The sequence below is a fragment of the Abramis brama genome, assembly GCF_963993115.1.
Source record: "Abramis brama genome assembly, chromosome: 3".
Taxonomy (NCBI): Eukaryota; Metazoa; Chordata; class Actinopteri; order Cypriniformes; family Leuciscidae; genus Abramis; species Abramis brama.
Genome location: NC_139965.1, coordinates 4,483,716 through 4,511,230, shown reverse-complemented (window position 1 = coordinate 4,511,230; position 27,515 = coordinate 4,483,716). Strand labels below are relative to the sequence as shown.

The window sequence follows — 27,515 nt, the reverse complement described above, 5'->3', positions numbered from 1 at the left end:
CGACCATCCTACAGCTGGCCACCTGGGTGTGACAAAAACGTTGGCCAGGCTGAAACAGAGGTTCTTTTGGCCCAAGATGGTGACAGTTGTGAAAAGATACGTTATATCGTGTCCTGTGTGCCAGTTGACGAAGCCGAGCCAAAGAAAACCAGCAGGGCTGATGGTTCCGATTAAACCTATGAAACCCTGGGAATACACAGGAGTGGATTTTGTGGGTCCGCTTCCTCGTACTCAGAGTGGAAATGAACATCTAATCGTCTTCATTGACTACTTTTCAAAATGGGTGGAAGTGAGTGCAGTGCGGTCAGCGACAGCTCAAGTGGCAGCGAGTAAGTTTCTGAGTGAGATATTTGCTCGACATGGTGCGCCAACCTACCTCATATCAGATCGTGGGACCCCGTTTGTGAGCAATCTTTTTGAGCATGTGGTTGCTGCCCTTGGCACTGAACACCGGCTGACAACAGCATACCACTCGCAAACGAACGCCACTGAGAGGGTAAACCGCACACTTAAAACTGCCATACCATACTGCCAATCCCCAGCAATGTTGTTATATGGCCGTGAGTTGGACACACCGCTTGATTTGATAACACAACCAAATTCTGCGGGAGTAGATGAGCCTGAGGTACCCTATCCTGAGAATTTGAGATCTTCCCTGAAGGATGCTCACGATCATGCCAGAGCTGCTCTAAGTGCAAGCCATACAAAAAAGAAGTGTTACTATGACAAGAAGCGACGTACAATTAGCTATGCTGTGGATGACTTGGTCAGAGTAAAGACACACCCCAAATCTGATGCTGGTGCAAACTTTACAGCCAAGTTGGCCCCAGTTTATGACGGACCATTTCGTGTCTCTAAGAAACTGTCAAGTGTCAATTACAGACTTTCAAACGTGGACACTGGAGAAGATGCTGGCGTGTTTCATGTAGTGAATCTACTGCCTTTTCATTCATGGGACACGGCCATGCCCACAATCAGTTCATATGGTGATGTTGAGATGTCACTACCTTTGGATGAGGACTTTGATTCTCAAACAGACAGAGAAGAATCTGTTAATGTTGACCAGGAGGTTGGTACTGACTACTCAAACGAACCTTTGAATCGACACTCAGATGAAAGTTCGCTGGAACATTGTGCTGGACACTCACTTGACTTTGCTCCTGACAGTGTTGACGGGGGTACTGTTTCTGACTCTCATGACTTGACATCTGACGCAGTTACTGTCGAACTGGCAAATCAGGGTCGGAGTCGTTGTGAACTGAGACAGAGAAGAGTCCCTAGAATTACTTCTGACTGGTCGGTGAATAAGTGGACTAACCCCTACCATACTCAAAGATTTTACTTGTTTTAAGGACGACAGACTAAGTAAGAGTGTTATTCAAGAGTTATAACTGTTGTTGTTCTTGCATGTTCATGGTTCTTATCTAAGACAAATTGAGTGTTTCACTTTTGTGTTGCGGTCATACTTTTCTCAAGTGTTAAGGAACTAATGTACGCTGTGCTGACATGTATGCTTGTACTGTCTGTGCATGATATACCCCTCTGTCTTGTTAACTTTTCAACTCAGTCATGTATGAGTGGTTGTTAAGTAGAAGTTTTCCTTTGCTGTGTACGGCTGAGGGCAGCCTTTTTTTTGGCCGGGGGAAATCTGTAACGAGTGGAAATAAGTGTGGCCCCTTTAAGAGCTGCGCGCTCCCTGTAAAAAGGTCTGCACTCTGTATGGTATTATATACAACCGCGACTCGAATCCCCCATGTATGCGGGTAATTTCTGTTTGGAGATCGTTTTGTTTTAATCTTGTTTTGTTTGTTTTGGTAACGCTGTGGACGGTGGAACCTGGGAGTTTGATTGGAGAAATAAAACGCGAGTTGTTGTTAAATGTCAATCGCCTCCGTGAGTCTGTCTGGCCTAATAACTTTGTGAGCTATCCATATTTTCTTCCTCTCCTGACACAACGCGTTACATGGTGCAAACATGAGTATGTGAATTTTGTCATTTTACAACATTTGCAACTGCTTTTTATCACTTAAATAAAAGCTGCTGTACAGACACTAATGCTGGGTACACACCAAAAGATAATCGGGCTGATTTTTGGCCGATTTCCCCCCTTCCAACAATCCTAGCTGTGTCCCGATTATTTTGATGGTTCTACAGATTATCTTATCAGATTTTCCCTTGGTGTTAGGTGTGTTAAGAATGTCCGAACCTGATCGGAAGAACGTCGGAGCAGCCCCGATCGCGAATCGTAAATATTCAACATGTTTACATATTTACGATCAGAAATCCTGATGTGTGGGGGAAACTCCGAGGACAAACGCGCACACGCTCTGGAGATTATCACGTGAAACAAAACAATATCCAATCAGAAAGTGAGATGATGGAAGACGGAAGAATAACAAACACAGTCATGGCGCTGCACAAAGTGAAATTGATGTGGACAGCAGAAATGGAGGATCAGCTTGTTGATAATTCCAACAAGTATTGTTGCTCCAACAACAAAATCATTCCAAACACTATCATCGCAATTTCTTCCTGCATATCATCCGCCATGATTATTCTGAAGTCTCGCGAGATTTAGCGAGATTTCCTGTTCACAGTCAAGACTGTTGAAAATCTGTTTGTGTGTGGTGTGCTGTCTTTGTCACATCATGGCACACACACACTGTAGGAGCAAAACGCTTAAATCTAGGATTTTTTGTCCTCATGTTTGTGGTCTATCACATTTTGAAAATCTTATAAGATGTAAAAAATCTTTTGGTGTGTACCCAGTATTAGAGGATTATTTAAAAATGCAAAGTTTTGAAAATCAAAATAAAGCTCTGTAAACACTTTTACAACACCGTAAGTGTGTCCCATCGGGTAATCAAAAGTTCTACACACACTTGATCACTTGGGCCAACAACAAGAAAAAAATGTAATGTAAGTAGACAAATGGTGAAGTGGAAAGATCGCAAGTGTTGGTGGACAGGCCGATGCATGTCAAGATGAACAGGGATGAAACGAGTTATGCAGTCCAGCAATATCATTAAAGCTGCTGTTTAGTTGTGAATATAACAATATAAATTGTGAATGTTCACATATTTTTTTGAATAAGGTTCATATAAATATAGACTACTAACTGACAAAGATGCCAATATGCAAATACAGAGGTATAGACAAACACAAATAAGGAGGAAAGAAAACATGAAAATTAGTTTTAGAGAAATACACAAATGATGTGATGAGCTGAATGAGGGATGAGAGCAGATATAATAATAGCGTAGTGTAAATCTGCAGACAGAAACATCAGACTCAGGACAGAAACACACGACCTCTAAAGTAAGAACATGTTCATTCTTCAAACACAATTACACCCATCAGATGTTAATATTGTCTGAATAATTGCTAAAACTGCTAATTTTTTTATTAATTAATTAATTTATTTTTTCTTAATTACATGATTTTCTCCAAAATGAATATGTGAGTATTTGGGATTTTTTAATGTGTTTCTTCCTCAGAAATGGACCAAACTCTATATTTGATTCTTCTTCTCATTGGTGAGTGTGTTTGTTGTATTATTTATGGTTTATAGTTTCATCAGGTTTGACCCTGTTATGAAAAGCATTAAATCAAACGCTCTCTTTCACAGCTCTCTGCTCCGTATCTGAATGTGTTCAGCGTCAGTATCACTTTATAAACGTGAGGAAGAACTGGACTGAAGCTCAGAGATTCTGCAGAGAGAATTACACAGATCTGGCCACCGTTGACAACATGAACGACATGAACGAGCTGAAGAAGAGTGTGAATGGAGTTGGTCAGTATGTCTGGATTGGGCTGAAGAAGACGAGTGTTGATAAATGGCAGTGGTCTTCAGGTGAACCTGCGCTCTATCTGAACTGGAAAACTGGACAACCTGAAACCAGTTATTGTGGAATTATGTCAAATGGACAATTGGAGGATTTGCCATGTAGTGATACTCTTCATTTCATCTGCAACAACAGTGAGTGCAGCTATTTACAATTACAACAACCATTCATTTATAGATGCACCATATACTAAATATGACGGCTTCAGAATATTTTCTACTATCACAAACAGTATTAACTTAGAAATTAAGGGCAGGGTAGGCATTTTCGGAGAGGCTAGCAATAGTAAGTTAGCTTTGAATGCATTTGATCCTACCCTCCTTTCAGAGTGTCTCCAAAGCCACACCTTCTTCAAAACACACAAGAGACAGTGTTAAACTACACTGTAAAATTCTGACCTGTAAATTAATGGTCAAATACAATTGTTAATTGTTCAGTTCTTTACTGTTATCTATGGTATGTTACTGTAAAGATACCATGCACTAAATTAAAATTCAAGTTAATTAGTTTAATTTGCAGTATCCAACTGCCATTAAATTTCCCATTAAACAACTCACTTCCAGCCATTACACATTATTACACTTATTACTATCCAGTTTGACTTTATTACTGCCATCCATCTACAGAAGCTCTTATTGAGAATTAACAGATGTTTAGATAATGATATTTGATTGAAAATGTTTGATTTGAAGCAACCATTTTGGTGATCAGTCTTTGCTTTAGTTGCGCTCTTGACCCTTGACTTTTGTCACCCGTTACTGTAATTAGGTAGTTTTTTTTTTTCAGGTATACTTTTTTTAGTATATTTTTAAAAATGTAATTAGGCACTTTTGTTTATTGTGCACACTAGGGATGTTTGGACCCTAGACAATAAAATATATTTTTGTATATTTAGTTTATTAGTTTAGTTTTTAGTTTATTAGTTTATTTGAGCAGTAAACATTCTGCTCAAAAGGAGTGGGCCGAAGCAAAAGAGCTTATAAGCGCCCACCCCCCAAATTAATACAATAAAAAACTCATTTCACAATAGTACAAAGAATCATAGTGCAAAAGCAACAAAACAACAACAAGGAAACCACAAAAAAAAAAAAAATTGATTATACACACTTTCAGTATCTGATAATACTAGAAATACCCCTAATGGCAACTCATTTCTTCTTCTCTATACTTTTCAAAAATCTTTTGTTTGTATTTATATTTGAACAGATTGATGTTTGGACATCTTTTCATCTCCATCCCTAAATTATTCCACAATTGAACCCCATTAACTGTAGGGCTAAAACTTTTCAAAGTTGTGCTATGTTTATTTTTATGTTGCCTACTTTTTTAAACACTTTATTATTTTTACCTCTATAGTTGGATACTAAATTTAGTTTAAAGAAGATCTAGCCTATTTTTTATTTTCATTCATGGCGATATGGAAAATATGCCATGCTTTAGTTTAGTGGACAATTTCTGTCCCCTAGTGGAAAACATAGGCTCCATCCGAAGTCGCATACTTCTCTACTATTTTGTAGGTGAAAAACAGTATGTGACAAGAAGTGTCTGAATTCACAGTACTCATAAAACAGTAGGCAAAATATATTCTGAAGTGTGCATATGATGGACGCTTGACTATTCCATGAGGCCATGGGAGAGGATTATGAATGCCAGTGAAGCGACGTAACTGACACTGGTAGATCACATGATAATGACAACATGACGAATGTAGTACATCCAGATTACATTCATACTATATAGAATGTACTTTTTAGCGGCTGTGAAGTAATTACTTATTCAAAATAAGTACCTTCTCAAGAGAGTATGCGATTTCGGATTTTTTAAATGAAAAATGTCCATTAAAATCACCACTATAACCAGTAGATGGCAGCAGAGGACACTCTTTAGCTAATGTGCCATTGCCACTTCCTAATGTAGTTCTTTTCATATTTTGCTTTTGGATTTACTATTATAAAATATAGGTATTATTTAATATGATTTTGTTATATTGCGGCCATTTGCTAAAATCATTTAAGTTCATTTTTTTTCCTCATTATTGTACACAGCACCCCATATTGACAGAAAAACACAGAAATGTTGACATTTTTGCACATTTATTAAAAAAGAAAAAATGAAATATCACATGGTCCTAAGTATTCAGACCCTTTTCTCAGCATTTAGTAGAAGCACCCTTTTGATCTAATACGGCCATGAGTGTTTTTGGAAAAGATGCAACAAGTTTTTCACACCTGGATTTGGGTATCCTCTGCCACTCCTCCTTGTGGATCCTCTCCAGTTCTGTCAGGTTGGATGGTAAACGTTGGTGGACAGCCATTTTCAGGTCTCTCCAGAGATGCTCAATTGGGTTTAAGTCAGGGCTCTGGCTGGGCCATTCAAGAACAGTCACGGAGTTGTTGTGAAGCCGCTCCTTCTTTATTTTAGCTGTGTGCTTAGGGTCATTGTCTTGTTGGAAGGTGAAGCTTCGGCCCAGTCTGAGGTCCAGAGCACTCTGGAGAAGGCTTTCGCCCAGGATATCCCTGTACTTGGCCGCATTCATCTTTCCCTCGATTGCAACCAGTTGTCCAGTCCCTGCAGCTGAAGAACACCCCCACAGCATGATGCTGCCACCACCATGCTTCACTGTTGAGACTGTATTGGACAGGTGATGAGCAGTGCCTGGTTTTCTCCACACATACCGCTTAGAATTAAGGCCAGAAAGTTCTATCTTGGTCTCATCAGACCAGAGAATCTTATTGATCACCATCTTGGAGTCCTTCAGGTGTTTTTCAGCAAACTCCATGCGGGCTTTCATGTGTCTTGCACTGAGAAGAGGCTTCCGTCGGGCCACTCTGCCATAAAGCCCTGACTGGTGGATGGCTGCAGTGATGGTTGACTTACTACAACTTTCTCCCATCTCCCGACTGCATCTCTGGAGCTCAGCCACAGTGATCTTTGGGTTCTTCTTTACCTCTCTCACCAAAGCTCTTCTCCCCCGATAGCTCAGTTTGGCCGGACAGCCAGCTCTAGGAAGGGTTCTGGTCATCCCAAACGTCTTCCATTTAAGGATTATTGAGGCCACTGTGCTCTTAGGAACCTTAAGTGCAGCAGAATTTATTTTGTAACCTTGGCTAGATCTGTGCCTTGCCACAATTCTGTCTCTGAGCTCTTCAGGCAGTTCCTTTGACCTCATGATTCTCATTTGCTCTGACATGCAGTCTTCTTCTTCTTCTTTTTGTTTATTGGCGGGTGGCATCTAACGTCTAGGTGCATTTCCGCCACCTACTATGCTGGAGTGTGAGTCGGAGTAAGATCATAAAAAAAAAAAATAATAATAAAAAAAACTAAATTCGATTCAATAAACCACTTTGTTTTAAATACTCAATCACCAACTTATATTTCCTTTTTTCACCATCTAACAAATTCTTTACATTTATCCCTCCCCCTCCTATGTTTTTTAATTTCTCCCTGAGTTTTCTTCTATTTTCCTCATATTTTATACAATTACATAAAACATGTTCCACTGTTTCTCTCTCTACCCCACATACACACAAGCCTGTGGGACGCTTCCCTATCAGATGCATAGTACTATTTAGCCTAGTATGACCCATTCTTAATCGTGATATTATTCTTTGCTCTTTACTATTCATTCTTACATTTTTCCATTTTCCTACTTTCCCTTGTATTTGAAATAAATGTCTTCCTTTCTCTTCTTTTTCCCACATGCTTTGCCACTCTTCCATTATATGTGCTTTAATAATAGCTTTCACTTCAGCAACACTATATGCAATATTTATTATTGTTTCCTCTCTTATTGCCTTTTTTGCATAATAATCTGCCATTTCATTTCCTTCTACTCCTCTATGTGCTGGTACCCATAAAAATGTAACTTCTGTTCCCAATTTCCTTAATCTAAATATGGTCTCATAAATTTCGTATAATATATCTATTCGACTTTTGGTGGACATTAATTTAACTGACACCAATACCGATAATGAATCCGTACATATAATTCCTTTTTTAATTCTATTTTGTTCCATCCATTGAAGACTAAATGATATGGCTAGCATCTCCACTTTATAAACGGATAAATGATCTGGAGTTCTTTCCCTAAATACTAATCCTATTTGTGGTATTACAAATGCAAAACCTGTTTTCCCCCCTTTTAAATCCTTTGATCCATCTGTGAATATATGCAAAAACGACTCATATATTTTTAATCTATCTTCTGTAATTTTATCACAGTTTCCTTTTCCTCCACTACCTCTTATTTTATCATAAATACTATAATCAACACACACTTCTGAAAATATCCATTTTGGATTTACTGTATATAAAAACTTTTTAATTTGTACTTTATCTTGGATTTTACTCTCTTTTACCCATTCTTGCAATTTCCAACTACCATATTCCTTCTTTATTTTCTCACTTTCCCAACATGGGCTCAGTGCCCTTTTTGCTACATGTTCATTGTCTTCACACCCTTGTATACTTGCCCAATAATTTAAAGCTAACTGCTTTATTCTAAGCTGTATTGGCATGTCCCCCATTTCTACCTGTATTGCTACAATAGGTGTAGTTTTTATTGCTCCACAACACACTCTTAACGCTTGGCTTTGTATGATTTCAATCCTTTTCATTAATGTTTTAGATGCTGAACTATAAACTATACTCCCATAATCTATCACTGATCTTATCATTGCACTGTACATGTACTTCAACGCCTGGGTATAGCCCCCCATTCATATCCTCTCACACATCTCATTATATTTATTACTTTTTTACATCTTTCCTCTATTTTATTTATATTATCTTTCCATACTAACTTTTTATCAAATATAACTCCTAAATATTTAAAATTATTTACTTGTTCCAACTCTTTTCCATATAATGTTAAGTTCTCCATTACTTTCTTGCTTTTTGTAAACACCATACTTTTAGTTTTTTCCACTGAAAATTTGAAACCCCATTCATACTGTATGACCAGTTTTCCACTATTTGAATTGCTTCCTGCATTTTCTTTTGCACATATTGAATATTTTTTCCTTTCTTCCACATTGCTCCATCATCCGCAAATAATACCTTACCAAACTCATTACCCACATTCTGAAATACATCATCTATCATAATAGAAAATAGTATTGGGCTAATGACACTTCCTTGAGGAGTGCCATTTTCTACTTTACACCCCCTGGAAAGTGTACTTCCTATTTTGACTTGAATATTTCGCTTGCTCAGAAAATCTTTAATCCAGTTATACATTCTTCCTCCTAATCCTAATTTTTTAAATTTTATTAACAATCCCTCTTTCCACACCATGTCATAGGCTTTTTCTACATCAAAAAAGACTACTACTAAACTCTCTTTATTAATTAATGCTTTTCTAATTTCGGTTTCTAAATAAACAATTGCATCCATTGTGCCTCTCCCTTTCCTAAATCCACTTTGATGTTGTGATATCTTTTTATTACTTTCCAAATAATCTGTTAATCTATCTACTACCATCCTTTCCATTATTTTTCCTATATGAGATGTTAGTGCAATGGGTCTATAACTATCTGGACTACTTAATTCTTTCCCTACTTTAATTATTGGTACAATAATTGCTTCTTTCCAATTTTTTGGTAATTTTCCTTTTTTCCATATTATATTATAAATCTCCAATAATTTCAATTTCATTTGTTTCCCTATCTGCTTTAGCATTATATAACATACTTGATCTTTTCCTGGACTTGTCATACCAGTTTTTGCTAATGCACGTTCTAACTCAAACAAAGAAAAAACCATATCCATAGTACTTTTAATATTATCTTCCTCACATCCTCCCTCTTCCATTTCATTTTTTCTCCTAGTTGCTTCTCTCCTTTCTCTTCTTTCTTCTGATAAATTATCAGTACTATGGATTTTAACAAATGTTTTAATAAGTACTTCTACTTTCTCCTTATTTGTTATAGCTAATTCATCTCCTACTTTTAACACTGGAAAATTCCATTCTCTCCTTATTGCTTTCATTTTTCTTATCATTCCCCAAACATTGCTTATTGGAGTAGTTCTCCCAATCTTTCCACAAAAATTTCTCCAACTTTCCCTTTTTGCTTTTTTAACAACTCTTCTCACCTCCGCTTGCAACTTTTTATATTTTAGTAAATTTTCCACATTATGTGTTTTCCTTAGTATTTTTAAGCTTTTATTTCTTGCTTTAATTGCTTTTTCACAGACTTCAGACCACCATGGTACATTTTTCCTCTCCCTTATATTTCCTTTAGTTTTTGGTATTGTCAACTCTGCAGCCTCAATTATCACACTTCTAAAAGCTTCTTCTATTTCCTCTACTTTATTTGATATCATTACTTTTGAACTCCATTCGTCACAAATATTTCTAAAAAAGATCCCATTTAGCTCTTTTAAAAATCCACCTCCCTTCCCTTCCTTCCTTTATCATCCCTCTAGTCTCAAAATTCTTTGTTAGAATTAGACAGTGATCACTTCCTATTGTATCTTCTAGTACCTCCCACTCACTTATTCCTGCCAACTCACTAGATACTAATGTTATGTCTAATGCTGACATTTTACCTGTATATACATCAATTCGAGTTCCTCTCCCATCATTAATGCATACCAAATTTGCCTCCTCCATAATTTGTTCCATTATTTCCCCATTCATATCTGTTTTCCTGGCCCCCCACACCGTGCTATGTGCATTAAAGTCACCGCAGACAATTAAGTGTCTACTATTAATCCCAACTCTTAAACTTATTTTTCCAACTTCTAATCTTTTGCATGGATTATAATAATTTATTTTATAATTACTAATTTTCCCTTGATTTGTAAACACCTCCACTATAACAAATTCTTCTTCTTCTTTTCCTATCTCCACAATTCTAAAATTAATATTATTTTTAATAAATGTCCCCCCCCCCCCCCACCTACTCCCCCTGATCTATCACACCTAACTTCTATATATTGATGAAGTTTAAAATCAACCCCTACTTTTAGCCACGATTCTTGAATACATATGATGTCAGGTTTAAAATCTGATTGATCAATATAACTTTTAAACTCCTGTCCATTAGCTATTAAGCTCCGTGCATTCCATTGTAAAATCCTCAACATTTATTACCCCGCATTTCCCATGTCCTGATTTGCTTGAGTACTTAAAGTGCTTCTTACTTCCTCCCATGTTAGATTGTTAATATCTAGGTGATTTACTGCTGCTTTTACAATGATTTGAATTATTTCAGTCTTTGATTTGGTCTCCATTGTTGCATTTATCACTCCAGCTATGAATGTAACAAGTTTCTTTAGATCCACCCATACTTTCCCTTCCTCTTCTCCTTCTCCAATCCTCCTATTGTTAGATTCTTCCCTTACTCCTCCATTTCTATCCTCTGTTTTTTGATTTACCATTTTCACGGCTTCAGCATATGATGTCTTGTTTTTAACTCTTACTTGCTGTATTTGCATCTCCCTTTTCATTATCTGACATCCTGCATATGTCACACTGTGTTCTCCTCCACAATTACAACATTTTGGTTGCATCTTTCTTCCACAGTTTTCATACTCATGGTCCTCCCCACATCTAGGACATCTTACTCTCCCTTTACATACTGCTGCATTATGTCCAAACCTTTGACATTTAAAGCATCTTAACGGTTTTGGGATATACTCTCTCACTGAGTATGCTATGTACCCTAGTGTCACTTTTGTAGGTAGATTTTCTCCCTCAAAATCCAATAAGATACTCCCAGTTTCTCTTCTTACTCCTTCTTTAAACATTGTCAGTCGTTTTGTCTCCTTTATCTTACCACCTTTTATATTGGCTTTGATTTCATCTGTTGACATTTCAAGTGGTATCCCCCAAATCACCCCTTTTGCTCCTCTTTCCCCCATTCCCACTAATTACCTTACATTTTCCCACTTCCTTCATTTTGTAGGCTTTCTCACTCTTCTCTTTATTTTTACACAGTATTAGCAAGTTTCCATCCCTCAATACTTTAGCCAGTTTAATGTCTCTCACTTGATTTTTCAATACGGTTGTCAATTTTACTGGATTCAAAGCCTGAACCCCATTTCCCTCTCTGAACCTCAATATGACTTTAAATTCTTCCATTTCTTCTGTACCTCTTTCTTCATCACTATACGTCACTCTCCTTTGTTTCCTACTTTTACTTCCTTCAAAATTATATGCTCTCTTTTCCTTTACCTGTTCCTGTCCAAAACTCATTTCCATATCACTTCCACTTTCTTCAAAATCGCCCCGCTCCTTCTCATTCACAGCACAGCTGAGCGTACCCGCCATTGCTTTCATATCTCTTCCAGCTTTCGCCATCTCTTCCAAATGTCGTCCTTTCTTTCGGTAGATTAAATAATTCACGTCTTTCTTCCATCCACTCCTTATCTTCATTGGATTGTAAGGTTTTAACCATTCGCTATTTTTCCTATCAATGCCAGGAATGAAGTCGAGTAAGAAAGTTTGAACGCTGTCCCAATTTCCCTCCGCCAACACTGCTAACTACGTCCGGGCGCGCACTCTGACATGCACTGTGAGCTGTAAGGTCTTATATAGACAGGTGTGTGGCTTTCCTAATCAAGTCCAATCAGTATAATCAAACACAGCTGGACTCAAATGAAGGTGTAGAACCATCTCAAGGATGATCAGAAGAAATGGACAGCACCTGAGTTAAATATATGAGTGTCACAGCAAAGGGTCTGAATACTTAGGACCATGTGATATTTCAGTTTTTCTTTTTTAATAAATGTGCAAAAATGTCAACAATTCTGTGTTTTTCTGTCAATATGGGGTGCTGTGTGTACAATAATGAGGAAAAAAATGAACTTAAATGATTTTAGCAAATGGCTGCAATATAACAAAGAGTGACAAATTTAAGGGGGTCTGAATACTTTCCGTACCCACTGTGTATATATATATATAGATTTAATTAAAAAAATCAAATAGTCACTTTGCCTACCCTGTTTTATGAAGGCCCACTTGAACATATCTGGCCTCGCCCCTGTGTGTGTGTGTGTGTGTGTGTGTGTGTGTGTGTGTGTGTGTGTGTGTGTGTGTGTGTGTGTGTGTGTGTGTGTGTGTGTGTGTAAACATAAAGCAGCATAAGAATAATGAACAATCTGATTTATTAAACTGTTTGTTTTTTTCTTCTTCTTCCTAAAGCGAACACAGGACTCGTCTCTGTCAATCAGACGAAGAACTGGACAGACGCTCAGAGTTACTGCAGACAGAATCACAATGATCTGGTCAGTGTGAGGAACCAGAATGAGAGTCAACAGATTCAGAAGTTCATCAATGATAATCATTTACCTGGATCATGGGTCTGGAGAAATGGTATTATGGTATTATGGATCTGGATCGGTCTGTTCAGAGACTCATGGCAGTGGTCAGATCAGAGTAACTCCTCATTCAGATACTGGAGGTCTGATCAACCTGATAATGTTGGAGGTGGTGAAAACTGTACAGTGATCGAACACAACGATCTGAGACAGTGGATAGACTTCTCTTGCAACAAGCAATTTCCTTTTGTGTGTCATGAAGGTGAGCAGATCCTCACAAACACACACAATCCATCCATCACCTCCAGATATCTTAAAGCTCACGCTACATGTCTGACATGACAGATTCCTCCACAGTGTTTGTTCTGCATGTTGTTTTTGATCAGTCTCTCTCTAGTTTTTTCTTGTGGTTTGTTTTGTGTCCAGATAAACTGATTCTGATCAAAGAGAATCTGACGTGGCCTGAAGCTCTGAGATACTGCAGACAGAATTATACGGATCTGGTCTCGGTTCAGTCAGTCGAGATGCAGGAGGAGGTGATGAATGTGGTTAAACGTGCGTCTACTGAGGCGGTGTGGTTGGGTTTACGTCACTCCTGCACTGTGGGCCTCTGGTTCTGGGTGAGCGGAGAGACCGTGTGCTTTCATAACTGGGCTCCAGGGAACGGCACAGGAGACGAGGAGTGTGAGTCTGGAGTGAGATCTGGAGCAGTTCAGTCTGGAGGAGATCAGCGCTGGATCAGCCGTCCTGAACACCACAAACTCAACTTCATCTGCAGCAGATCTTAGGAGTGAAGGATATGTTTGTGTTGTTCTTAAGCAAAAGATTTTTTAACTGGCAAACACTTTTTTGTTTTAATCATCAGATAATGTGCTTATATCAGTACAATGAAATTAATTTCTGTAATTTAAAAGTATCATATTTCTCTATCAATGTAATGTTCTTTGGGTATTTAAAATACTAATGTGCAATATATGTTTTAAAGACCCCATGACATCAACATGAGTTTTCATCTGTGGCTTTTAGAAACATTTACATTTTAAATTCGCATTAGTTCTCTTCTGAAAAAAACAGCTCATTATTTTCAACACAGACCGTTCAGTCAAACATACTTGCTGTTAAATAGAAAGTAGAAGATCATGATTCGAGGATGTGGCTCATATTGGCTGTTATAAAGAAAATAAAAGCAAAGCACAAGCCACGTCAGTTGATTTCATGAGATCTTGTTATTCTGGTGGTGTGGCTTCTTTCTTCTCCTCACTCCTGTGTTTTACACTAGTCATATATTTACTAATTACTTGTTTGAAAATGACATATGGTTTATTCTTAAAGAAAAACTAAAAGTTGAGTATAAAGTATCTTGCAACCTGTAATGTGTGTTCAACAACACCAGCTCAAATAAAAGTATTTACAAACAGCATTTTTGTGTTGTGACATTTATAAAACACAAACACACACACACACACACACACACACACACACACACATATATATATATATATATATATATATATATATATATATACACAACATTTTAATAATAGAAAATGTTGAATGATGGTAAACATTCTTTCAACTTAATTTTTATTAACAACTCAACATTCTACACAGTAAAATCCTCAGTGTTAAATGGACACTACTCAGTGTCTGTATGGGTCCAATCTACATTCCAAAACTTCCGTTAATTAGATATTTATGTGTAATTAAAGTTTGACTTTATTTCAGTCACACGTCTACAGAAGTTCTTATTGAGGGAATCACCCGTTTAAAAATGCAGAAGAAAGGAGAGTCTGCTGGCAAAAAGAGATTGTGACAGAGCTTGTAATAAAACAAGAATCAACATAAGCTTGGCTTTTCGGAAGATGATCTGCAAGAACTGAAGGATTTGAAATGTGGTAAAAGATGCAGAGATTGTGCTTTTATTACTCAACGTGTGAGTAAGGTATTTTATTCAGCAGGTAAATTGTCATATGTACTGTAGCTCTAACATACTTCAAAGCATTGTCTATTGTAATAGGTAAAGCTTTCTAGTCAGCTTGAGATCCTTATTCACATACTATACCTATTGATTTACCATTTGATAAAACTTATAGTTGATTAAATTAATTCCAGGCGTCACCTAGGTGAAGTGTACAGTAGATCAAGAACACTGGAAATGGCCTCATTACATTAAGCTGGTTTGTTTCCTGCATTGAGGGGAGGACTGAAATAAGTGCAGTCAAAATGGACAGTTCTCACTTTTAGTAATGGATCAGATCAGAGTCGAGATCAAAAGCAGATATTGTGTGATTCACACTTATGTGCTTTGTTGCTAATAAACTGGATGACATTTATGAAAAACTCGCTCACATCAACAGACATTGGGCCTCATTTATAAAACGTTGTGTAGAAACCGTCCTACATTTGATCTTACGATCATTTATCAAACGTGTGATTCAAGAATGAACATACTCACAGAAAACATGTGTATGTCTCTCTTCCAGAAGTGCAAAATAAATAATCTTGAAATTAAAATTGAAATTACGCGCAGCTGAATGGTTTACGATCTCCTCTTTGTAAATGCTGCCTAATTAATGTCATTAACATATAACAGATCACCAGTCAACATCCAAATGCTTCACTTGAGAACGGCGAGCGGCAAGAAGTGCTTAAATTTCCAGATCCCCGCAGTTCTCCGACTCTCTGTTTTTATTCACTGTTCCTTGTGTAACGGGTGTTATATTTATGTATTAATTTCACTCAAAATCTCTCCCTGTGTTATTATCATTTGTTATGTTTCTTTCATTATTTTTTATTCTGGAATTATTCTTTTAATATTTAATTTAATTTATTCTTCTAATATTGATTTCTATTAACTGAGATGTCATATTTCTATGGTTAGATGGTCATTTTCCAGCAGGGTTCTCAAGTTTTATCAAAAGCTTGGAGCGAGATCACATGCGGTTAGGGGAGGAGCCCTAATGGAATGCTACCCCTGCCCGTCCCCGCCCCCCAATTTTACCCATTGTTCATAATTAACCAGCACAAATTGAAATTATAACAATTGGTAAATCTGATAAATGACAGAGCAATTCATCACATCAAATATACTCTTAAATGTTATATTTCAAAATTACAAAAATATAACAAATTGCTCCAAACAGTTTGGAAAAACAAATCTTTTTGCATTTTGAATGTGTCTAGTCGAAATGGTATAATGATTTATTGTGTGGTGGGACATTGTGAGCAAATGACATATTCGAGTATTAAGCTGTGTGTGTGTGTGTGTTTGTGTACACAAGAGTACACACTCCAGCTTATGAAATGTGTTTTGTGTTGTAAGTGTTTGTTGCGCATTTTGATGCCTTGATAACAGGGGTAGGGGGCTCCCACTTGAAGCTCTGTGGCTCCTTAATGTAACTAGAAAGACTATTAATACAGTATAATATATCATTTAAAATAAAATGAAGAAATACATCTTCATTCCTTCCCATACCCACTAACATTTCCCTTAGTTTCAGATAACGTAAGCTAGCCAAACTGAGCCAAAGCTTCTGGCCTGGTTGCAAAGTAGTTCAATCAGGCAATCATACATTTGACAATTTTATATTTATGAATGTCAAGAATTCAGAAGGTAGGCTATATATAAATAATATATAATTAAATTATGTGTATTTTAAATGTATTGTGCAGGCTAGATATAAAAAATATATGCTTTTAATAACCTTTCAGTGCGCAAAACCATGATCATATGAAACGATTCAAAACAGAGCGCACAAAGTGCGTATGCGCATCGCGGGTGCAGAATGATGTGCTCAAAGCAACATGGAGTCACAGCAAGTGTGCAGCGCTGCACAAGTGCGCTTTTAAAAGTTCACGGCACAAAGCGAAGAAATGTCGAGCGCACAAATCCTAGTGTCTATCTGTCCAACAGTTTATTGATCATTTGTTTCTTCACAGTTTTTAATTCCAGTTGTTGTGCGTTTGATGCCGTTTATAGTCCTTGTGATGTGTGTGATCTAACAGGCACACGGTAGCGAGTCGTTTAAAAACAGCAACAAACGTAAAATACAAATACACAAAATAAAGTCATTTTATGCAAATCCAAAGCCTTTTATCTACAGATCAAGCATTATAATGTGAATATCATATTGGAGAGAGTTTTACCGTGCATCCTGCTGTAACCGGACGAGGCGCGCGCGCTGTTTGAATACTGAATGGAGAATGATTGACAGCCGCAGCGCAGAGGAGGGAAAACGAGTTTCCATAAACTTTAATTTAATGATGTAAATAGACTTATGTACCTCACATTAAGCTATGGAATGGCTTCAGATGACTTTGTGAAATTATAAATCAAGGGTCAACCTCTCTGACCCAAGTCACCCAAACTGACGTGTGTCGCTGTCGCACGAGCCTGTGAAAATCTTACCCAGATACAGCTATTTTCTGATTGGCTGTTCGGTAGCTATATTTTTTTTTATTTGATTAGCTGGTGCGTGTCAGGGCCTTCAAAGCTCTATGAGGAACTCACTTGATTCCTCTACCTGTTTCACTGTTTAAAAAATAGCACCGCAACTTGGTGGGAGTTATCCTCGTAATGTCTCTGCGTGAGAAATACAAGGTGTGGCGTGTGAGCGTGTGAATGGGTTGAAATGCGTGTGTCTCACGCCCAATGCGTGAGACTTGAGAGCCATGTGTTCGATTGGTAAAATGTGATAAGGCTACTCAGTTTTGTGGTAACGTTAGCCATGTTCTTCATGTACCAGCCTTTTGACAGCTTCGGCTGAAGTTGTCCTTGTGTTAATTGTCATGTAATAACTTCTGTATGACCTGGCAATAAACATTTTTGTAATTGTGTCTATAATGTGATAGTCTAAACTGATTTTATTTCGGGTGCGGGTCGGGTGTCGGTTCTATTTTAAGCGGGTCGGGTGCGGATTTTAATTAGTGCTGCTGTCGGAAAACGGGTCGGATGCGGTTTTAAGCACTGCGGGTACGGGCGGGTGCGGATTTACAAAATTGGACCCGTGCAGGACTCTGCTCCTCAGTCCTCCGAAGATCCCGAAAAAAATGTCTGTTGGTGCTTCAGTGACTACTTCGCTCAGAGAACCTGTCAATCACAGCTGTCAATCATGACGTTACACCACCGCATCACGTAACTAACTAAAAACCAACTTGTTTTTGAAACAGACACTTGAACTTACATCAGCGTGATAAAAACGACAGCAAATGAAAGAAACCACCTTTGGAAAAAAGATATTTGAAGTGTAATTTAATTGTTTACTTGGTCACACGTCCCGTTGAATAATGCCTAGTTCACACTACACAACTTTAAACGTCGGCAGATCGCTGTGCTGTTCAGACTACATGACTTGCTCTGGAGTCTTGAAGTCGTTGTGGTGTTCAGACTATGTGACACTACGTAAATCTTCTGCAACAGGGGCTTACACACTACAGGAGCTGACAACAAGTCTTGGCGCATTCCAATGGCAAATGGACGGTGGGACAAAATTGTTGGTATATATATATATATATATATATATATATATATATATATATATATATATATATATATATATATATATATATAGTTGAGCACCGTCATTAGAACTCTATAACCGCAAAAAAACGTGTTATTAAAATATTTTTAAATTTCTATCTTTTCTATTATAGAGAATGTTTAAATACTAATTAAAAACAATTGTTGACAGTCTGTGTTATTATTGGTCTATACGTTTCCAACTGTAATTGATTCTTTCAATCATTTGAGATAGAAATAAAAGCTATGACTATGATATAGTGATGTGCCATCATTATGAGATTTATTAAACAAATGAAAAACATTTCCAATAATAAACATTAGCAATAAACATTTGCAATAATAAACAATATCATTACCGATAACTGATCGTGCAGTTTAATTACCCCTTGACTGGCCCCAAACATGTTTGATAAAAGAAACATATACAGTGTGTATATATGATGTGTATTACATTTTAGCTCAAAAACAATTGTAATAAAAGATAGGATCATAAGATGCTATATTGGGTTTTTACCACTTAATGAAGTTTTGTTTTGTAAATCGTGAGACATGCTTTTTACCACTTTGCTTTGTAGAAATAATTTATTTAAAACGAATTTCGTTTTGTACAAATTGTATCTTAATTTTAATAAATGTTTCATCAACTAATTGCATGTAGGCCTATTTATAAAATAAAAAGGAAATAGGCAATATAATAACCGATGAGTTATGTCATTTGACTCACGTCATAACCGTCACACCAATTCTGAAACCGGCACACGCACACCCCATATATATATATATATATATATAGGCCTATATTGTTTGTGCAATGATCTGTTTAGAACCCCGAAAGAAAAAAGAGAAAAAAAAAAGAATATGGGTGAACGGATGGATAAGCACACGCGGGCAGCAGGGATTGTCTGTCAGATAGAGATTTGGAAGTGAGTAAAACATTATAATGAAAAAGCAGCTGCCTGTTGTGGTTTGGCAACGATGGTTACAAATACAAAGGGCTTTTGTAATATCATAACAAGATGATCATTGGCTGTTGCTCGTCGCGACACGTGACACCACAGGCTATCGAGTCGGCCAACAATTCCAGATATTTAGCATGCTAGATATTTTTCTGGCGTCTGCGACGCGTCAGCGATGTGTCAGCGAGGGGTTTTGATGCGTCGTTAAGTATTTCACACTCAAAGATTGGCGAGCGCGGATCACCCGCAGATTTGCAAGCGACTACAGCCTGACCTGTCGGCGAGCTCGTTAACTTGCAAATCGGGCTTAAATCGGGCTTAAAATCATGTAGTGTGAACTAGGCATAACACGCTGGTTATTAAGACAAGTGTTAATAAGACAAGTGTAAAATGTTGCAGTTCGCGCTAAATGCGACTGAAGACAGGCTGAATTGTGAGAGAAGGCCACAGACTCGAGCTTGTTCCTAAAATTCTTTTTATTCATGCAGAATAAAATCTGGCCTGAGAAATTTCTGTTGCCCGCTCTCGTTCATCGACCGACACAACGCAGAGCTAAACGAAGACCGGGCACACTTGCTTGTGGAACAAACCCATTTATGATCTCTCTATTCTAGCTTATGCTACTCAAATCAATGTCTAAAACTTTGTCTTTTGAGCACTTCTTGTGTTTATTTGCCTCTTCACAATAAATCGCTTACTGTATTCCTCATTTCTAAGTCACTTTGGTTTTTTTCTGCACACATTCTGATATGCTGAAGTGGCACATTTTTTTCTGGTTATAATTATTCCAAGACCACACCTGAATTTAAGTTTTTATTCATCGATCACCAGTGTCTGTCTTACACTAAAATCTCGTCAGACCTGCTCATTTATACATAAAAAAAAAAAAAAAGCATTAAAGAAGCCTGGGTTTGATAGGCCAATCAGGTTTCACTCTGTTAATCCTCACATATTTCCGTACAAGTGCATTATACAAACACAGTAGAAAGAAACATTACATTTATCAGATACTCACAAAGACAGAAAAAGTTTTTTGCTTACATTTTCAAAACATCATGTAAATAAAGGCCACGCCCCGATGTGCATTCTTGACATAATTAATTAGGAGTGAAAATGCTCCTTTTTTTGCTTCCTAAATTCTCTTTGAGCATTATCCTAACCAGCGATATTGATTTAGTGACTTCATTATGAAAACCCGAATATGGACCATTACATAACCTTTGCTACTACTATAATCAATACATATATCTACGATGAAAGAATATACTGAACATTACAAACTGCCAGCTCTGATAATTATTAGGCAAGGCAAGGCAAGTTTATTTATATAGCACATTTCATACACAATGGCAATTCAAAGTGCTTTACATAGAAGAAATTAAAATAATAAAAGAAATAAGAATAATTAAAACAGTTTAGAAAAATAGAATAAAATACAGTACAAACATTCGGACGAACAGTGGCACAGTGCTCATTCAGTAAATGCATAGCTAAACAGAAGTGTTTTGAGTCTGGATTTGAAAGTGACTACAGTAGGAGCACATCTGATCTCCTCTGGAAGCTGGTTCCAGCTGCGGCTGGCATAATAGCTAAAAGCGGACTCGCCATGCTTAGAGTGAACCCTTGGTATCTCTAGCTGATATGATACTAATGATCTGAGTGATCTGTTGGGTTTATATTCAGTGAGCATATCTGCAATGTATTGAGGTCTTAGGCCATTGAATGATTTAAATACCAGTAGTAATACTTTAAAATCAATCCTAAATTTAACTGGGAGCCAGTGTAAAGACCTGAGGACTGGTGTGATATGTTCATATTTTCTGGTTCTGCTCAGAATCCTGGCGGCAGCGTTCTGTATGAGCTGCAACTGTCTTATGGTCTTTTTGGGAAGGCCAGTGAGGAGTCCATTACAATAATCCACCCTGCTGGTGATGAAAGCATGCACAAGTTTCTCTAAGTCTTGTCTGGAAACAAAGCATCTAATTCTTGCAATATTTTTCAGATGATAGTATGCTGATTTAGTTATTGCTTTGACATGACTACTGAAACTAAGGTCTGACTCTAGTGACACACCGAGATTCCTGACTTGATTTTTAGTTGTTTGACCCCTAGAGTGAAGGTATGCGTTCACCTTGAGAACTTCATCTTTGTTTCCAAATGCAATGACTTCAGTTTTGTCTTTGTTTAACTGAAGAAAGTTTTGACACATCCAACTGTTGACTTCGTCAATGCATTGGCACAGGGAGTCAATGGGGCTGTAATCGTTAGGCGATAGGGCTAAGTAGATCTGTGTGTCGTCTGCATAGCTGTGGTAAGCAATTTGGTTCTTTTTCATTATTTGGCTCATTGGGAGCATATACAGGTTGAACAGGTGTGGCGCAAGAATCGAGCCTTAAGGGGCTCCGCATGTCATGGATGTCCACTCAGACTTATGATCTCCTATACTCACATAATAACCTCTCCCATCTAAGTATGACCTGAACCATTTTAGGACTATCCCAGAAAGCCCCATCCAGTTTTCCAGCCTGTCAAGAAGTATGTTATGATCGACAGTGTCAAATGCAGCACTAAGGTCAAGTAGTACCAGCACTGATAATTTGCCTGAATCAGTATTTAAGCGAATATCGTTTATTATCTTTATGAGTGCTGTCTCTGTGCTGTGGTGCGGTCGGAAACCAGACTGAAAATTGTCAAAGGATCCATTCAAGCTCAAGAATTTGTTCAGCTGATTAAAGACAACTTTTTCAATGATCTTGCCTATGAAAGGAAGATTTGAGATCGGTCTATAGTTGCTTAATATGGTCTTATCCAGATTGCTCTTTTTCAGGAGGGGCTTGACAACTGCAGTTTTCAGGGAGTTTGGAAAACTCCCAGAGCGAAGTGAGACATTTACCACTTCTAGAAGATCTGCTTCTAAACTGTTTAACACACTTTTGAAAAATGATGTGGGAAGTGTGTCAAGAGCGCATGTTGATGTTTTAAGGTGCTGTACAGTTTCTTCCAAAATTTTGCCATCAATTTCTTTGAAATCAGACATAGTAACTAATTTCTCAGGTGGTTTGATCTGTCTGACCTCAGTGCAACTCAAGCATGTGCTGATCACCTTTCTGATATTACTGATTTTCTCAGAGAAGAAAGAAGCAAACTCACTGCACTTGTTCTCTGAGAGCATTTCACTGGGAATCTGGCTTGGAGGGTTTGTCAGTCTCTCTACAGTAGCAAAAAGAGTGCGTGTGTTGTTTAAATGACTGTTTATAATATTTGAGAATAAAGTCTGTCTAGCTTTGCCTAGTTCCATATTGAAAGCAAGAAGGCTGTCTTTGTAGATGTTATAATGGACTACAAGTTTAGTCTTCCGCCACATGCGCTCTACTTTTCTGCATTGTCTTTTCATAGTTTGCACTGCTGTTGAGTTTCTCCAAGGTGCTTTTTGTCTGCCACTCTTCTTCCTGACTTTCACAGGAGCAATATCATCAATTATACCTTTAACTTTTGAGTTAAAAGAATCAAGGAGAAAATCAACAGAGTCTGCAGATATGCTTGGTGTTAAGGATATAGCCTTCATAAATAGTACACTAGTGTTCTCATTTAAGCATCTCTTCTTGACAGACACAGATCTAGCTTCAGTGGCAGGAGAGATCAATATATCAAAGAAAATACAGAAATAATCAGACAGTGCTACATCCTTAACAACAATTAATGAAATGTTTACACCCTTACTGATAAGTAAATCTAGAGTGTGTCCACGATTGTGTGTGGGTCCATGTATATGCTGAGTCAGATCAAAAGTTTTTAAAACAGTTTTGATTTCTTTTGCCATATTGGTTTCTGCACTATCTATGTGAATGTTAAAATCTCCTGCAATGGCAAAACAGTCAAACTCTGAGGTAATTGTTGATAACAGTTCTGTAAAGTCCTCAGCGAAGGCTGGAGAGTATTTTGGAGGCCTGTAAATAATGATAAGTAAAATGCGTGGAGCACCTTTCAACACAATACCCAGATATTCGAAAGAAGGGTAATTCCCAAATGATATTTGCTTACATTGATAGATATCTTTAAAAAGAGCAGCTAGACCCCCACCTCTCTTAACAGCTCTGCAGACACTCATAAAAGTAAAGTTTGGAGGGGCTGCTTCATTGAGGATTGTTGCACTGCAGCTGGCTTCTAGCCAGGTTTCATTTAGAAGCATAAAATCCAGGTTGTTTGTGGTTATTAAATCGTTGACTAGAAGTAATTTATTTTTAAGTGAACGAATGTTTAAAAGTGCTAACTTAACAGTCTTACTTTTTGTCCCCACAGCAATCTTACTTTGACGTGTAATAGGCACCAGATTAGTTAGGTTTGCTGCACGGCTATTGAAGGCCTTAGATTTTCTGTCTTGTAATAAAACAGCAATAGAGAAAGATACAGGCACACTGGGTTCCCGCTTGTTCTGTAAACATTTGAGAAAGTTACTGTTATCATAGCAGGGACCCAACACATATCACTGAGAGCTGGTATCAGTTGTTTTTGGTTCACCTCGAGCTGATGGAGGAGGGTGTGGGCCCTGGCGTTGTGGCAGAGGCCGAAGAGCTCTCACAGGAGGGGGAGGGCGAGCTCGGCGTGCAGGCTTTGGTGGTAGCGGTGCCTGTCGTTTTTTGGTTGGTATCTGGGGGCTTGCAGCAAAAGAGTGGGATAGTCTGGTTCCAGCATGCACCAGTTCTTCCATTTTCTGTGAGAAGCACAGTAGTGGCGATGCTGGAGAGAGGGATAGCGTGTCTGGTGAAAGGGGCTGTTGCTCTGGTGTTATAGGAGGTTGTGATATGCTGTCCTGGCTTCCCTGGCTGTTTTCCAGGAAGTCGTCCTTGGGTGCTGAATCTTCAAGCAGTTCTGATAAGTCTCTCTGTGGGCAGGGCTCAGCTGAGATTGTGTCCGTGAGCAGAGGTTGTTGTGGCGGAGTGGTGTTATCATTGTCCTTGTGTGATATGTCAACCGCATGTCCATTTTGCTGCTGAAGTGAAGTCCTGTGGTCATTCATACTGTGTCCAGGTGTGTGTGTGCCGTTCAGATTGAGTGGATTGGCACAAACTGCAGAAGGATGTATGAGGGAGAAGTAGAAATTGTCCTTTAACACTCTTGAACCAAGTTTGTTTGGGTGATGGCCATCCCGATGAAAAAGTTGTCTCTGACTCCAGAAAAGATTGAAATTGTCAATGAAGTTTACTTCGTTTATATTGCAGGTTTTTTGCAGCCATGCATTTAGCCCAAGCAGCCATGAAAACCTGTTTGTTCCTCTTGCTGGGAGAGGTCCACTGATGAATGTTTGAACTTTCAGTCTTTTAAGTGTTTCAAAAAGTTCATTGAAATCCTTCTTAAGGAGTTCTGACTGCTCTTTATGAATATCATTCTTCCCCACATGAATGATGAGTCGATTTGCAGTCTTATGTTTCATCAGAATGTTCTGAAGTTCCCTGTTTACATCAGAAGTTGTTGCTTGTGGAAGGCAGCATGTAGTTGTATCCCTGCTGCTAATGTTTCTGATTATGGAGTCCCCCACTATCAGAGTCCTGGGCTCGGCTGCGCTCTGAGCTGAGTGCTGCTGTCTGCTCGACCTTGAGCGCCAGTTAGCATCAGTGTTAGCTACTGGCCCATTCAGTCTGTGTTCGATCACATTCATCACATTTGGGGATTCCTCATTTACATTCAGTAGTACTTCAAATCTGTTCTCAAGATGTATAGGTGGTGGTAGGAGACCAGTGTTTGCAATCCTTGTCAGAGCTGTATCTGAGGTAGAGGATGCTACTGCGGCAATATGTGATGCTCGTGACAATTTGATGTCTCGAGTGCCTTTGGGTCTCGCTCCCTGTTTGTGCCATCGATTAGTAAGTCGATTGGCTTGTTTCTCTACCTGTCGAGGAGCACTAGTTTCATGGGACTCACCAGCTGTATGCTGAGGGTGTCCATGACGAAGCTCTGTTGTGTGCTCCGTCTGGTTTGGTGGTCCCGTAAGTAACTTTGTTTCGAGAACTGCAATCCTTTGTAAAAGTCTGTGGCAGTTAGTGCAGCAAGTAGATTCTTGAACCTGAAGAGGCATTTTCTCTCTTATCCGTATGAATGTAGGCAGTTGTGTTTTCCTTTCCCGGAATGTAAGCTGGTCGGGTAAAAGAATTCTGCGTTTTTGTAGTAATCCAAACTTTGTTGTCTGAGCACTGTGCTGTTTGCTGAAGTTAAAATTAGGTGATAAAAGGAAATAAAATATAAAAATATAGGAGATAAAATGTAAAAGCGATAGAGCAAAGCGTGGAGCAGTAAGCAAGAGCGTCCGAACAGTAGCTGAGCAGGAAGCTTATTAGTTAGAAGTGTTTCTCAGTTTGGGTGCCTTGCGTCTTGTAGTGTATCCAGGATCGCTTGAAGTTCCTCTGTTGTCTCCTTTATTTTTGTGACAAATGTCATGGTCTCAGACTTCAGCTCTTCTGCTTGTTGAGTGTCTGCGGGCAGCAGATCTGCTGTGTCACTGTTATTTGACGTCTTCTCATTTGACCCAGTGGTTTGGTTGCTGGTGGATCTTGATTCTCGTTCACTCTCTCTTAAAGCGTAATCTTGGCGGAGTTTGTGGATTTCTCTGGAGTCAAGAAAACGAAGCAGACGTCAACAGCTACAAAAAGTGCAGATAAAACTCCTGTAGCTGTTTCAGCCACACGGACGACTCTCGCAGCCTGAGCTGCAACTTTCCCAACATTTACAACTTCAATTAAATCTTCATTTGAATCTCCGGAATTCCTCCCAGTCCTCGTCCAAGTCGAGCTCCAGCACTTGTTTCAGCTTGTGCATTGGAAAATGAGCCATTGCTTGTGGAAAACTCTTTTTCTAAATTTTCCACTGCTATTTGGATGTTTTGGATACAGCAAATTGTGGAGGTAATTTTTTCATGGAACTCTGTTATCATCATTTTGATCTTCTGTCGGTTTGTTTGCTGGTTAACCATGTTTGTTATGTTGCTCACACCAGATGTTACTCCACCAGCTACAGCTACACCGATTCCCACTCCTGTTACTATCAGATAAGCTCCAAGAGTGAACGGAGCCAGAATAAGTCCAACTACAGATGTGATTCCTCCAGCCAATCTTACTACACCTCCTGTCAGACTGCTGACGGTTGTGTTGAAGTGGACCATCTCCAAACCATCTGCCAACTCTCTCAGTACATCTAGAGTATTGTAAAGGTCTCCAATAGTTTGTATGCTCTGAAAAAATATATAAAATCTCAGTTCATTTGGTTAATATCCATGCCAATTTCCAAAACATTGTTACTTTATCATTTCATAAAACCTGTTTTTGTATAGTAAAATGTAAACATAAAAGCTAACTCACCATTTTATGAAGGTGTTTAATGATGAAAGGCCTGGTCAGGATTTCACTGACAGATGGGCGGATCGCTGGATCGGTCTGAAGTGTTTTATTTACCAGCTGACGAAGATCCTCAGAGAAGGTCTCAGGAAGAGCTTCATAGGAGCAGGTGAGTATCTTTGTAATAATCTCAACTGTGCTTTTTGCAGTAAACTAAATGGAATTAAAATATTAACCAGTTAACCAGTTGCAATCGACAAAATTACAACATACAACAATTGAGACAAAACAACCTATACTGTCCAACCAACACAATTTAATATCAATAATCACTGCTAAACCACAATCTAACCCGAACCCCAATGCTCATGTTTGAAATATGCTTTATAGCATTGAAACTGCAATATGAACACAACATGTGCAGAACAAAATTTATAACAAAAACCTTTTCCATATACTGTAGGCCTACATGTAAAGTGACTAAACACAAAAGTTGTCCATTTGATTTGTGTGCTATTGTATTTGTTTCTATAAATCATGTGAAGCCATTCAATAGCTTTCAAATTAATATCTGGCGTATATTAGATGCACACCATTATACATA

At 38.2% G+C, this 27,515-nt stretch overlaps 2 protein-coding genes across 2 annotated transcripts in view; one reads left to right on the top strand and one right to left on the bottom strand.

Moving 5' to 3' along the window:
- The window catches only part of LOC311079134 (uncharacterized protein), a 162,979-nt gene that overhangs the window by 120,732 nt on the left and 14,732 nt on the right, over positions 1-27,515 (bottom strand). The gene's annotated exons all lie outside the window — the stretch shown is intronic.
- On the top strand, positions 12,266-13,897 carry LOC311078887 (C-type mannose receptor 2-like; the record flags this gene model as incomplete). Its single annotated transcript, XM_084107939.1, has 3 exons — positions 12,266-12,284; positions 12,994-13,371; positions 13,536-13,897. 3 exons carry the CDS (start codon positions 12,266-12,268, stop codon positions 13,895-13,897), a joined length of 759 nt encoding a protein of 252 aa, XP_083964065.1.